The 15,474-nt window shown below is 33.5% G+C and overlaps 1 protein-coding gene across 1 annotated transcript; it reads left to right on the top strand.

The window, feature by feature from the left end:
* The first annotated feature begins 8,015 nt into the window (after positions 1-8,015).
* On the top strand, positions 8,016-14,695 carry LOC118435430. The gene is made up of 6 exons (XM_035851473.1): positions 8,016-9,884; positions 10,584-10,646; positions 11,493-11,509; positions 11,595-11,951; positions 12,040-12,123; positions 13,213-14,695. The coding sequence occupies exons 1-6, from the start codon at positions 9,429-9,431 to the stop codon at positions 14,240-14,242; spliced, it is 2,007 nt and encodes a 668-aa protein (XP_035707366.1). The 5' UTR covers positions 8,016-9,428; the 3' UTR covers positions 14,243-14,695.
* The last annotated feature ends 779 nt before the right edge of the window (positions 14,696-15,474 follow it).

Here is a 15,474-nt window from a genome sequence, read left to right as displayed (position 1 = left end):
ATGGTATATTTCTCATTTTAGTGACTTTTTCATCTGTATCTCAAAATATTCCGCTGAAAGTGAAAAATCGGCTCAGGGAAATCGAAAGAGCTTCAAAAAACATTAAGATCATTCTTTTGGTTCATGCAGATCGGATCAACAATGATGAAGTTATGGAGGTTTTAAAATTTTAAAATTCACTTAACATCCATAGCAACTTTCGTAAACAAATTCTTTATATATATGTGTAGATGATGGCCCGAGACAGGGCTTATATAATCGTCACGTTAGTCTGTCTTTCGATAACTCTCTCAAGCATTGACCGATTTTGACCAAAATTTGGTACAAACATGTGGCTTGGCAATGCAAAGACCAAGTTCGAAGAAGGGACCAAACAAGATTTGGACTGATGGGGGCCACATAAGTGGGTGGCGTGCATATTATACATCAAAATTTAAAAATTGTGCTAGAAAGCTGAAATTTGACATGGAGCTCTAATGGGTTATAATGAAAGAATATGAATTGAAATTTAAAACATTTTCATTTGGAACGACCCTGTGAAGCGACCCATACTGATTTTTCAAAATCATCCAATCGAGCTGAAATTTGGTACAGAAATTTGTAATGGTTCGTAATGCAGTATTGGGTGATAACACCAACCTTTTCTTGACTCGGGCTATAGCTAGCCTGAATTGTAGGTTTTTAATGACGGAGTTAAAAACTTGTTCACTTAAAAAGCCCAAAATAAATAAATTTAAAAAAATAAAACTAAGGCGAGAGGCGCTATTACAAACAAGAAACAAGCCCTCCCACCAACACCCCCGTCTCGCCGTGGCCCCATTAATATTTTTATATCTGGGGGGTGTAATCGAAATTTATGATTCAAAGTTTTAACCACTAATGTAAACTGCATTTAAATTGATAAATACAGTTTTATATTGCATTGCACTTGTAAACCCTGTCGGCTGCAGTTCTTGCATTAATTTCAATTTAGGAAAATATGTAGTAGTCTAGCATTAATCAAAAGAGTCCGGATAAATTATTGAAAAACTCCGAAACATTTATGCAAAATGTTTAATCAGGTCTACAAAATATGTGTAAAAATATTTTTTTAAATTTGATTAAAGAAAATCTATACCAGAACCAAGATCCTAAAGTTTCAAATCAATCAGTATTGTTGTTGAAAAAGCTTGGAATATACACATACCCGGACTCTGTTCATCACCCGTCGTACACAAAATGAAATGTTTATTTCTTAAAACCAACTATTTTAACATATGCAATCATGCGGTTAAATAGGTACATTCCAAGTCTTCATTCAGTAATTTCAGAATTTCGGAATAGCTGCTCTGGTAAACGAGCTAAATAAATAAACTTTTGTAGTTTCATTTCCGACATTTGTGCGACAATTTTATGACACTATCACGAAAATAGCATGCATCAATGTTGGCATATATACCCCATTATACGTGGTTTTCTAAATTGTTTGGTATGATGCAGGAAAGAATTACAAAAAATAAAATTGTGGTTACACCCCCCAGATATAAAAATACTAATGGGGCCACGGCGAGACGGGGGTGTTGGTGGGAGGGCTTGTTTCTAATGGCGCCTCTCACCTTAGTTTTATTTTTTTTAATTTATTTATTCCATTCATGAATACACGTTAAAAATTTTATTATTCTTTTATCTCGACGATTTATGCATATGGTTTCATTGATATGAATTTCCACGTATTTCGATCACAATCTCAAAATTTTGACCTAATTTGGATGAGTTTGGTTCCGAAATATGATCAATAATAGAAATAATAAATATATTAAAGTGTACGACATTTTAGATGGAGTGTCTACCAGGTTAGTGAGATTAATATGATTAGTTATAATGAAGATAAAATGAAATAAAAACGAAAATTTTTAAATTTCTGAATAATTTCCTTTCAAATTGGGGGCATTCATTGCGGATTTGCATGGTTAGCATCGTTCGAAAAAAAAAATTCGCAAGTTGGCGAAAAAAATTGGCAAAATTTTGACAATTTTGGTAAATAAAATATTAAAAATAACTAAAAGGAACTAAAAACAACATTTCAAAAAAGTATTCGATTTTCACAAAAGTATTTCGATAGCAAATAAATAAATTTATAATTGCAACACATTTTTCCATTAATTAATTCAAGTTTAAAATTTCCAATTTTTGTATCTCGGCAATTGATATGGTTTCATTTAGAAGAATTTCCACATGTTTAGATCACAATTTCAAAATTTTTACAAAATTGAGTGAGTTTACTTCCGAAATAGGACAAACAAAAAGAGTAAAAAGTAAATGTATTTTAGATCTCTAAACCACCACTTTAATTAGTAGTGCCGTTAAAATAAGATGAAATAGACAATTTCTAAATTTCTGAATTATTATATTTAAAAAAATTAAAATTTGAACAAAATTTTAAAAGATTGACGGTATTCATTACGAGTTTGCATCGTTGGCATCATTCACCAAAAAAATTCGCAAGTTCGCAAAAAACTTTGGCTTAAAAATTCAGTAATGCGATAAAAAAACAGACTAAGAGGTTGAAATATTTTAGATACTGAATCCAGGCGATATAAGGTTTATCCCATAAATTGTTATTTTTAAGGGTCATACATGAAATTTTTATGAAAATTGAAAGTATGTTAAAATCACTCAAGGGGAGAGAAACAACTGCCAGTTGAAAAAAATATAAAAAAAACTTTTTCACCCAAAATAAATATAATTTTGTGAGTCAAAAAATAATTTCCTGCGGCTTAACCCATTGAGTGAACCATATGCGCCTTAATTATTTATATCTTCGTTAGTACGTCCAAAGGGACTTAATTCGACAACTTTTTAATTTCGCAAATTTCCATAAATGTATTTAAAATTTACTTATATAACTTACAAATACTTATTAAATTTGCTTACAATTTGGATTATCAAGGTAACAAACTTCGCAAGCTCGCAAAAAAATTGCCTCGAAAATTCAGTTACAAACCTGCGCATCTCGCAAAATTCGAAAATTTTTTCAAAATTTTGTTGGGATTTCGAGGTAGAAACTTGCTAACTCCTAATGAATACCGTAATTATTTTTTTTCTACTCACGATTTTGATTTTTCTATTCAACTTGAAATTATTCTCATGCATTTTTGATCCTGGAAAAATCACAATTTGGAAGAACTTGGTTCCGAAAACGGATAAAATAAATGGATTAAGTGGAAAGTATAGAATACTTTAGATGAAGCGAGCCCCGCTACGTTGCTGTTATGAAATAGGAATGATATTAAAGGAACTTTGAATTTTACAATTATTAAATTTCACAAATTTAATAATGCTTTCTTTAAATCTCTGAATCATTTATCTCTAAAAATTTCTATTTTTAAATTACACACATTTATAACTTACTTTTCAAAATTTCTCGATCAATTTCTTTCAAAAAATTACAATTTTATCCAAAATTTTAAAACAATATAAAACTGTATTACTTCATTTAATTTTCATGTTAAAGTTTACTTAGTTTTCAGGTCTTTTATCATCGGCTCGATTGCCATTCCTCTCTATTTCTTTCGCATTATGCTCATAGTCATGAACGAATTTTCCATTTTGCACTTTCATAATAATGCAAGTTTTCTAGAAAAATTCTAATCCCGATAGTGTTATTATCGAGAAAATAGTGTTATTTTTCTCCATTTTTCAGGTAACTTTGACAAGTAAAAGTATGTGCATCTGAGCATTGTAAAAATTTCATAAAAATACAAATTTTGAAGAAATATCAATAAGGAAACAAAAATTATTTTTCAAAAAACCTAAATTATTACATTGGCTATTTTTGGGAAAGCACGTAATTGCTGAATGCAATTTATTGTCAATACGTTTTATAAATGTTAAAATTGCAATTTTAAATTACACTCTTACAGTGTTAAAAATAATGCTAAACTAAATTTGAGTTTGACAAAACATAATGCGTTCTACATTTAATTATTTAGAACAAAAATTAAGTGAAGAGAACAAGAAAGTTCTTTCTTATATAACTCACTCAAATATTTTTTACATTTTTAACCAGACAGAAAAACGAATTTCAAAAAAGTTCAATTATTGAAGCACCAAATTGATCAATCATAACTTGCTTTTACGAATTACTTCCTCTATTTGTAAAATTTATATGAAGTAAATTCAATTTTGAAATTTGTACGGTAAAGGGAATATTCACATTAAAAAAGATTTTAATCCAAAGGGAATTGCATATATTTTATGAATATTCTGAAAAATATTTCCGAATGTGGAATCTATTAATACTAACAAAATAAATTTCTTTCTAAATTTTACAAACGGTGTCGTGCTCTGTCAAAAACATCTTTAATTTTCATTTGTAAACACGTTTTATATGTTTAAAACTGCATTATTCAATTACAATCTTACCGTGACAGAAATAATGCTATACTAAATTTATTTACTAACAATTAGGACGCAAACCAAGTTCAACCTAGATTATTTTTTACCATCTTATTCCGAAAGAACAACTCTTTAGAAACAAGATTTAGTGCGGAACTTGCGCAGATGCGAAAAATTCAGCAAGTTTTGGGCGCCGCAAGTTTGCAAAAACGCTCGGTTTTCCAGCGGAAAGATATCTTAGATGTCTGTACCACCATTTTAACGTTATTATTAGTAGTGCCCTTAAAATGAAATAAAAGCGAAAATTTTAAACTTTCTGAATCATTTTATTTCAAAAAATTAAAATTTCTTACATAATTTTAAAACATTGTGGGTATTTATTACGAGTTTGCATCGTTAGCAGCATTCGTACAAATGAATTCACAAGTTGGGAAAAAACTTTGGCTTAAAAATTCAGTTGCGAACTTGCACATCTCCAGGGCTATATTACAAGGCTGTTTGCGTAATTTTTAAATTTCTGTACCATTTTCTCCCAAAAAACTCTAATATTGCGCAAAATTGTATAACAATGGGGGTATTCATTATGAGTTCGCATTGTTAGCAACCTTAGAAAAAACACAAAGTTGGAAATTTGTGGATATTGATTCCTAAAAACTTTTTGACCTTGCTAAAAATATAATTTGGATGAGCTTGGCTCCGAAATAGGATACAAAGTAGATAGTGTTAAAGGTAGAAAATGTTTTAGATTTCTCGGTACAGGTCTTCAAAAATAAAAATTTGTAATTTCTGCATCATTTTCTGTTAAAAAGTTAAAAAGTTTGTAGCAGATTTTAAAACAATAAGGATATTCATTTCATTACGAGTTCACTAAAAACATAATTTAGGTGACTATGCTTCCGAAATAGGATGACAAAATAATAGACCAGAAAATATCAAAATATATCTTAGACATCTGAATCAACCCTTTATCTTTAGCGATATTAATAATGACGTTAAAAAGTACTGTAAACAAAAATTTGTAAATTTAACAAATTTTAAACTAAAAAGTACTGTAAACAAGAATTTGTAAATTTAACAAATTTTAAACTAAAAAGTACTGTAACCAAAAATTTGTAAATTTAACAAATTTTAAACTGTAATTTAACTTTAATTATTTACAAACTTTTATTTTCTATGAATCAAAAACGTGCTTTGGAAGTGCGCGTAAGTTTCGTAAGTCAATTTTCCTTGTAAATGTGTGTAGAAGTTCGTAAATTTACAAATCTTACGCATTTACGAAGGTTACAAACGTTGACGCGAGTTCCGTTCGGTATTTTTACAAACAAATTGAACAGCCAAATTTTGTTTTTACGCCTTTTTAAAATGTATTAAAAATTGATACGAAATAAATTCATAAATTTTGAAATTGTTTGTACACCAAACTGAATTTCGTTCGTATTCATTCACATTTTTAAAACCATTTTTCAAAAATATCAAACTCCGGATGAACGACCAATGTATATCTACTTGCTAATTAAATAATTCATTTTTTATAATTTGACAAACGGTGGCGACCTCGGTCAAAAAAATGTGCGTAATTTGTATTTTTGAAAAAAAATCTATTCTCTTCTCGAGTTTTGAAATATTGAAATATTTCGATAACAAATAAGTGTATTTATAATTATGTCACGTTTGCCCGTTAATTAATAAATGCTTAAACTCCATTAATTATTTTTTATTTTGATCTTTTTGTTCTACTGACATTACTAATTTTTCATTGTCACTTTACTAAAGTTCCCGTTATTACCGGACCGGAGTCATATTTATGTGTTCTCCGGTCAGTAATGATTTAATACCAGAGTGTAAGCATTTATGCAAAACTAGGTTTATCTTTACATGTGCAGCATCTTTACTTGCTTGATTCTAATTTTCTACCATAGAGTTATAAATATAAGTTTTCAAGATACCATAGAGTTATAAATATAAGAAATATGTTTTCTACGTACTTACTTATAAAATGAGGACATGCTAAATAAACCGTGCATAATCAGCATTTCGTGACATGCAGCATGAAAAAACGAGCATAATCTATCTGTCAGATTAATGAGACGACCCATTAAAATTCCGACAAATATTATTACCATAGGGCGGATATGAATTTACGAAAAATGGCTAAAATATATATGTATTTAATACATACATAATTACAAAAATATATTTACGAAATCTGTACGAAGAAAATATAAAAATCGAAAATTTTAACGAATTTTGTATTTCTAAATATAATGCTCAACATATATTTTTTGTGATCAAATTTTTTTTAGCATAAAAGTTTCGTCTCGTATCATCGAAATATTTGCAACATATATTAATTTCTGAAAATAATTTCTAAAGTATTTACGTATTTTTCAAATATTAGAAGAACTATGTATAAATATAGTTATGTCTGAAAACCCACGGCAAAGTTTGACCGTCGGTTGTCATTATATGAAAAAGTTGAAAATAGATACATACATATCCGCCCTCTGATTATTAACCTCCAAAGAAAACTATGTATGCATGTCACGCTATAATTAATTACGCTAATTTCCCCAAATTACTTCCCCAGGTAAATATTTTTACCCACGCAAAACATAAAAATTCCTTCACATCCATATCTCATCTTCCTGTCAAATTAAACATACCTAGACCAAACCAAACGGTGTATCGCTATGTTTTTCATGAATTTCTCCATGCAAACTTTCCACGATCATATTTCCATATTTTCATATTTAGAACATGAAAACGAGGGGAAAGTTTTAAGCATATCGTGCAATCTACTATCCAGGGTTTCGCTGACTGTCCAATTCCGGTTTCAACCAGTTTTGGGCACTGAAATTTGAATGTCCAAAGCATCCAAAATTGTCTCAAAATTGAAAATGAGGCAAAATGTTACAAGCTCTTTATTAACAACTTTCTTGCAAATATTCCTATTAAATTTGGGCATTTAACTGTATAGTACTGCATGGTTTAGAAAATTTCTGAATTTCTGACAAGATATATAACATTATTATTAAATACTCTAAGGTTAGACACTTTTAGACATATCGGACGTCCAAAATTATTTTGGACAATTTTGGGTAACTTGGGACGGGACCAAAAGGTATTGGACGTTAAACACACTGAGGTTACAGGTATTTGGCACAAAAATTGTTTCGATTTGATCAAAATCGTAACAATCCTGACAATTTCATGACACCCTTCTCAATTTTATTCTTACGACCATCACGAAACCCTTCTCCTATCCGGGTTTCCAAACCCGGGCATTAAACAAGCTACACGGGAATAATATCTCTCCCTACTACCCGTTTCCTTGTCTCACTCATCATCATCATCCTCACCATCACCACCACCACCGTCCCGTCTCTTATTCCCTACCCGCATACATAGCTCCTACCCTGATTTAATATACCGACTTTTATCACAATAATGGCCCAGAGAAGAGAGAAAAGAATGAAACGAAGGATAGGGTCGCATCATCCTCGCATCAAGATCGATACCCGAATCGGGGCTTCCCTGGTTTCCCCGAATTCGGATTTTCCTCTCTTCTTCTTATGCATACTTTTTGATATATGAAATGAAAGCGAGGGGACACAAGTTGGATTCATTTCATCGGGCTTTCTTCTTCTTCTCTTTCTTTATACGACACAAAATCCATCCATACGATCGAGCCAAATATTAAAGTCCACAGTCCAGCCAGGAACAGGATTCAGTCAGCGAATCAAAGAAGAAAGTAAGCAAAAAATTGCAAAGTAAACAAAGGAGAGAAAGTCAGCAAAAAGGTGACAATAACGTTGTCACTTTATTTATTGTGACAATATTTTCGAGAAAAGGGGTGAAAGTTGGGGAAAGTTTGTATTAATAAATTTTACTGAATGTGAAAGAGACTGAAATTTTGGAAAATGGAAGATTTTCTTCATGAAAAATAGTATTTTCGAGATGGTGAAAGTTGGTGAAAGTTCGAATTAGTAAATTTTACTAAATATAAAAAGACTGAAATTTCTGACGTGTAAATAAAATCCAAAATTGAAAACCATATTTTGGGTGAAAGTTGAAGACAGTGACATTTAAAAGATCATCCCAGATTTTAAAGAATGAACATTGGCTTTCCACCTTTAAAGTGTATCAAGCTAAATAAACAATTACAGAAATATTGAAATATTTGAATGGCGTGAAAATCCCTCAAAATTTTGATACATAAAAAACTTTCCCAAAATATATCATCCTTCTCTTCGGAAATCAATAAATAAATTCTTTACTTTTTCAAGATGAACTGAATGCAGTATTAAATTAAAGATAAAACCTGGTGACATTTTTTTACTCATACAGAATAATATTTTCTTTCTGAAAGTTGGCAAAAGTTACACATATTTTAGGAAAAAGTTACTCTAAATTCGGAAGAAATCAATAAACCAATTATCCTAAATCTTATAATCTACTGTGCGGAATTAAATAATACAAAAATATATTCCTGGAGTGAAAAGCCCTCCAAATTTTAAGAAATATAATCCCTCTTCGGAAATTAAAAAAAATAAATCACTTACTTTTTCAACATGAACCGCACAGTATTAAAAAATGCAAAATGAAATTTGAATCAAAGCCAACGAATCTGTTTTTTACCTTTGAAATATACTGTGCGACCGAAATTAAATAATCTAAAAATATTTTACTGGAGTGAAAATCCGTCAAAATCTTAAAAACTTTCATACAAAAATATCACACTTCTTCGAAAATCAATCAATAAATTACTTACTTTTTCATCAATGAACCGAATGAATAATGAACCGATAACAGTATTGAAAAGCTAAAAAAATGGTGAAATGTCATCAAACCTAATAATCTATATTTTAGCTTTAAAACGTATACTAAAAAAATATATAAATATTTTAATGGTGTAAAACCCCCTCAAAAACTATTTCAAAATTTTAAACCCTAAAAAGAACTTTCCTACACTATCTTCAGAAATCAGCCAATAATTTCCTAACTTTTTTAAACCATGAATCCTACCCAGTATTAAAAAAATCTAAAAAAAAATGGTGACATTTTCCGACGACGAGGACAACCCACCTCCACATCGACGACCCTCTCTTCACAATTTAGGCGGGGGGGATTTGACCGGAAATGAGAATGTCGGGGGAGGACCTCCCCAAATTTCGTCCATGTTTTCTTACCTGTCCTCCATTCGGGAGGAGCGGGATCGTGAAAATGCGTTAAATCCGAACCATCCTTCGGCCGGGGGAAGAAATGGGAGGAGACTCGTGACCTCGTCGTCCTCCTTGTGGGGGGAAAGTGGGGTCGGATTGGGGGGAGGAATTGGGGGCTCGTTGCCGAGATCGCTGTGGACAAAGTATTGCCTCCTGTGCACCCTGTGCGGCTCAGCGGCGACCATCTTGGCAGGAATTTTCCTCATTGTAGCGGCACTTTTCAGATATTATACGACATCGATTAATTACTTTGAGAGTGTGCCGACGTATTTGCCGGCGATTTTGGTAAGGGGGAATTTTTTTGGAGGGGGAGGGGATTTATGGGGGGGAAATGTTGGCAAAATGTGGGATACTCATGAATGATTGAACTATAAAAGCAGTACATAGATGTGCAGATTTTCTAGTATGTGAATTAATTTTGCGAATATAATATGTACAGTTATTTAGGAATTCACTATAATGTTTGTGTAAACTGGGTAAACTTCAATGGTTTACAAAGATTACGAAAGAAACTAGCCGAAGCAAATGCATACATAGATCAAAGAATATGAAAGCAGGATAGAAAGTAAGTAATGTGCAGATTGGCTTGTGAATTAATGTTGCGAATCCGACACAATTATTTAGCAATTATGAATTAACCATAGTGTTTGTGCAATATAGTAAACTCGCCAAATTTCCACATTTTGTTTAGATTACGAAGGAAAATCTGCAGGTATAAAGTAGCAGAGATCAAAGGCGTCATAAAATCTATCATGTAATCTATTTTTGTACTTCTGGGATAGAAATTTCCAATTGTTTCATTTTTTGAAAACCTGCAAAACCTGTAAGAAATGGGTAAACCGCAATTTAATGAAACTTTAGTAAAAACTTGTCACCTATTTTTTGCCAACTTTCTTGCCCACATTTTGCAACAACTTGGGATCATAATTGATTAGAATTGATCGAGAATATTGACTGATTGATCGGGTCGTATTTTTTATTCAGTTATCCATTTGTGGCGTGAGCACGATTGCTTTCTCCTGCAAGAGGAATAGGAATATCATCCTGGTAAGTGGGTCAAAAATATGGATTTTAGATTAAGGACAAACTACTTTTGTTGTATATGTAGCTTTGTAAACTTTTCAAACACCTGGTTTACAAAAAATTTACATGTTCCTGCATTACTCAAATTTACTTAAATTATGAACTTTATAGATTTATTTAAATCATGAACTTTACAAATTTGTTTAAATTTTAAACTTTACATGAGCTTTACGAATTCATTTAAAATTTTGAAATTTGCAAATTTGCTTAACTTTTTAACTTTACAAATTTTTTAAATCTACAAAGTTTTTACAAATTATTTCCTAAAATTTACTAATCGACGTGAATACCCCCAAGGTTCTACGCATTGATTTATAAAAAATTAATTAAAACACGTGAGGGAAGATGATGGGATCGCAACCTACAATTGCCTTCTTTAATTCAAATTTACATTTATTTCAAAAACGCCGTTTTACTTGACAATTATGAAAATACAAGAATTAAATGTCTATCACTATTTTTTAAAGTCTGCCAAACCAAAGAAATTTCTAAATTACTTATAAATGTTGATGAAACAAATTTATTAAATATAAAAACAATGAGGCAATTCACGCAGAGCTTGGTATTGTAAAATCTAAAATTCTGTCAACTTACAAACTTTTACAAATATTTCGAAGGAAAATTAGCTCCCAAATTTTTATAAACTTGCTCAGATCAAGGGCATCTCTTTATTTTGTTAAAGTTTGTAAAATTATTTTACAAAATTTACCGATTTTACAAAGTTACCAAGGACCGAGTGAATCGCCTCATGAAACTTAACTTGTTCAAACTAGTTGAGAATCTAATTTGGGTATCTATAATTATTTTCAGCTCCGGATAACCGCCTGGTAAACCATCTTCCATACATAATTACTACCACCAATTAATTACCAATTAAAGTTTAATTACAATTAAAAAATCTTCCTTAAACAGCTGGTCGCTCTGCAGCGCCGCGCTCTCCTCCGTGATCACCATAACGACTTCGCTCATCCACATGAACCGTCTCCAAACCTTAAAAGAATGCGTTTATAGCCGAAACCCGCCCGCATGTTCGTGCTACTCGAACGTGTATCCGGTCCTCGTGGGTGGCCACCCGCTTTCCGGAAGTGGCGAAATGGGCGACGGCTCCCACCACCACGCCGGCGTGACGACGTACGTCTTCGAAAACACGCCCGACTGCGAAGTCATCCACGGAATATTGTACTCTTGTCTGCGTGCGGTTTTCGCCATTTCGGTCGTCGCGGTTTTGCTATCGATCTTTCTGTGCATGCTGTTGTACCAGCTGATCGGGTAGATTAAATATTTGCATAGAATAATAGTAACTTGGAAATATTTGCATTATACGGCCTTTTTAAATGTTTCTTTTTACATTTTTAAGACATGAACGCAAGAAAGCGTATTGGTCACGGATTCGAAGGATTAATTCGGATTGGAGCGCAGACTTTATAGCTTGTTTAGCAAGGTATGTAAATATCTGGGGCAGAAAAAATGGGGTCTCTCAGCGTATGCTCCCCGAGTTTGAGCAAATTAGTGCCAATCATTAATTAGTAAAATGCCAATCAATTAATTAGTAATTAGTAATCAATTTCCAAATGACATTATTTCCCAATGAGCAGGATTTGTGCAGATATTTGCATCCGAAGAGGAGAAAACGTGCAGTAAATTTGGAAAGCGTACACTTTGTCAACTTCATTTCATTTCAACTTTTATTCACGTGTAAATGGATATCAGTTAACAATAACTGGTTTGCAAACCATGACACAAAATGCTATAACTATATAAAAAGCATAATAAATATCTAACTACATTTTTCTAAAACTTACTTCATAGATAATAATAATAGTCGTCAGAACGCTTATTAATTATAAATTCACGACATGATTGTACAAATTTAACATAACTCATGTTGGGGTCCCAATCTCTAGGCAGTTTGTTCCAGAGTTTAACTGCTCTATAATGTAACGATTTTTGTGCAAACGTAAAAGATGGGACGGTCAATAGGGGCCAATTTCATGAGCGCGTTTTCTCCTCTTCGGATGCAAATATCCTTGCAAAACGTGCCCATTGGGAGATCGGGTCTTTTGCAAATTTCATATTAATTAAAATTGTCACCGATAATCGATGATCGATTGACACTAGTTTGCTCGAAATTGGAGAGCATACGATGAGAGACCTCCATTAAGAGATTCACATTATTTTATGAAAACGTAGATTTCGTTTTGATTTTTTTTTGCAAAAATTCTGTCACGAAAAAATGAAGCACTTCGAGTCAGCCTTCGTAAGTTCGTAAATAACCATAAATAATTTTTTTTAAAACAGATTTCTAAACTTGATTACCCATTTACTTGCAAAATGAGAAGAAATCACGCCAAAAGTTAAAATTCACAACATTTGGAATATAAATAGATTAGAATACTTCAGATAGGGATAAATCCTCGTATAACTTCGTAAGCAAAAATTACGTCAGGAATCTTCCCAATTTTCAAATTTACACGGTCACCTCCCTGAAATGCTTGAAATTAAGAATTCTACCCCCTTTCTCTGTTTGCAGACCCCTCCCCCGCGACCGTTCCAGCGTCCTCCCCCTCATGATGTCGTCCACCTCTCCGTCCCCGCACGGCGTTTCGGCGCCCCCGCTCGGCGGGCTTGGGTGGGGCCCACCCCCGCCCTATGAAGAAGTCGCGTCCGAAAATTCCCGTCCATTTCTCCGCCAACCCCTCCGCCTCGTAACGTCCCATTCCGATAACTGCTTCACGACGCCATGCCCGCACCCCTTCTCGCCCACGATCGCGCTCGACCCGGCCGCCCTGCTGGGCGGGGGATCCTCCCGCCGGGAAACCCACTCCACCGGAAACGTCGCCATCTCGGCGGCGCCGACAGCGCCAAGCATGTCGACGACGACATCGCGGAACGTTTTGAGCATGTCCAGCATCACGAGTCTTTCTATCCCGGAGTCTTTCACCAATTCCATGATGACCATTCCGGACGAGGACGTCGTCACGACGGCGTCCGTGTCGACGAGCACGCCAATTTTGGCGTCGTCGTTGACGACGTGTAAATCGATCCAGAGTGACGACGCGTTTGCCGATGATCAAGATGAAATTCGCGCCACGGGGGTGGACGGGTCGCTCGAAAATATCGGGGCATTAGTAGATTTAGACGAGCAGATTAGGCGGTTAGACGAAGAGTTAGCGAAACATAGGGAAATCGATAAGCTGAAGGATAAGGTATTTTGTAGAAACGCGTCGCTCCCGTCGAGCCCGATGGTGAGAGTGAAAAGGCTCATATTTCCGAAAACTAAACAGTTATCGGCACATAATTTGATGTCGTTCGGAAATATAAATTGGGACGGGGCGGCGGGAAGGGAGAAAGTATTTGAAAATGAAAATCAGAATCCCGCCGGAGTTGTGGGAGGGACAACTGCGCGAGGAACAAGTCTTCCAAGTACGCCGAATAAGGCGAAATCTGCTTTATTATTAAGGGGTAGTGTGAACAGTATTATGAATAAGGGCGGGAGTGTTCGAAACAAGAAGAAATTGTCGTTGGATGAGGATAAGTTTTTGTTGTGGAATAATAAGTGAAAGTAATTTTGAGGGATGGTTAATTAATTATGTAATTAAATAAATAATTTATGTTAAGGCTGCCTGGGACACAGGCACAAAAATAGTTTCTTAAAAATAATGTTTAGGGGTCATTTTTGGACAGAATGGAAAACGGATCGGTAATTCTGTGGAGAAACCCAATCCCCACAGAATTACGGATCCGTTTTCCATTCTGTCCAAAAATGAGCCCTAAACATCATTTTTTAGAAATTCCATCTCCCAGGCACGGTTAATTAGGTGATGAGAAAGGACGCTGTAATTTTTAGGATAAACAACTGATTTTTGAGACAATCGATGAAATGGGAGAGTAGTTGATAATATTTTTTTAGATGAAGACTAATTTTTTTGGGAATTTTGCGCAGAATTTGACATATTGTTAATAAGTAAGACAAACTTTTGTTTGGAATGGATTAAATGAACAGTTTAAATTAATTTGGAGTGTATTTATGTGTTTTATTTATAATTATTTGCAAAGCATAATAAATAAGTCGTGGCATAAACTATGAACTGCTAATTCCATAAATTCGTTTGATTTATATTCTTAAAAAATTGAGTTCCAATTGTCATTTTTCAAGGAAATATTGGGCAAGGTCAAGGCAAGGTTAAATATTGGACACCCAAGTATCAGTTAGACGTCAAAAAATGTGTATGCATGTAAAAAACCAGTTGCGAAGTTGGTACTAGATGTTCCAAATCGTCATCCGAAGTCCGATCATGACTTAAAAATTAAACGAAATTTGTATGCAATTTTGATTTTCTGCTGGATAACGTAGAATACGATTATCTTCCTGGGGAGGACACGACCTCCGAATCTGGTGCAGTTTTAAAATCCATTTTTGTTAAGTTCAATCTGCAAATTACGAATAACTAAATGCATCCTGATTGCTGTTGAATGTTTCTGAATTTGGAAATGTTTCAGTTCCACGTCGATAGTGTGTGTGTACATAAAAATGGTAAAAACGTGATTACGAGATGACGCCACGAAAAAGTTCAATAATTAAATAATAACTTAGAAATTTTTATGGAATTTTCGTTTGCTGCCTATAATTCACAATTCTGTCTCTCTGGGAGGAAACCGTATCCGAATCTGGTCCAATTGTGTGGAACATTTTAAACTTTTTAATTTCCAATTTGTCCCACACTATTAAAACTTTCTCGATTTGGAAATGTGTCAGTTAGACGTCGAAAGTGTGTATGCATGTGAAACCAGT

Source organism: Folsomia candida, unplaced genomic scaffold, assembly GCF_002217175.1.
Source record: "Folsomia candida strain VU population unplaced genomic scaffold, ASM221717v1 Fcan01_Sc004, whole genome shotgun sequence".
Lineage (NCBI taxonomy): Eukaryota > Metazoa > Arthropoda > Collembola > Entomobryomorpha > Isotomidae > Folsomia > Folsomia candida.
The sequence above is the reverse complement of the archived record's forward strand: the minus strand, read 5'-3'. Positions and strand labels throughout refer to the sequence as shown.

Excerpts from the sequence above, each read along its gene's own strand:
- LOC118435430 (XM_035851473.1), top strand. The coding sequence starts at position 9,429 with ATGGTGACATTTTCCGACGACGAGGACAACCCACCTCCACATCGACGA. Across the intron at positions 11,952-12,039 it reads CTGTTGTACCAGCTGATCGG|ACATGAACGCAAGAAAGCGT; the intron begins GTAGATTAAATA and ends TACATTTTTAAG. Across the intron at positions 12,124-13,212 it reads TTTATAGCTTGTTTAGCAAG|ACCCCTCCCCCGCGACCGTT; the intron begins GTATGTAAATAT and ends CTCTGTTTGCAG.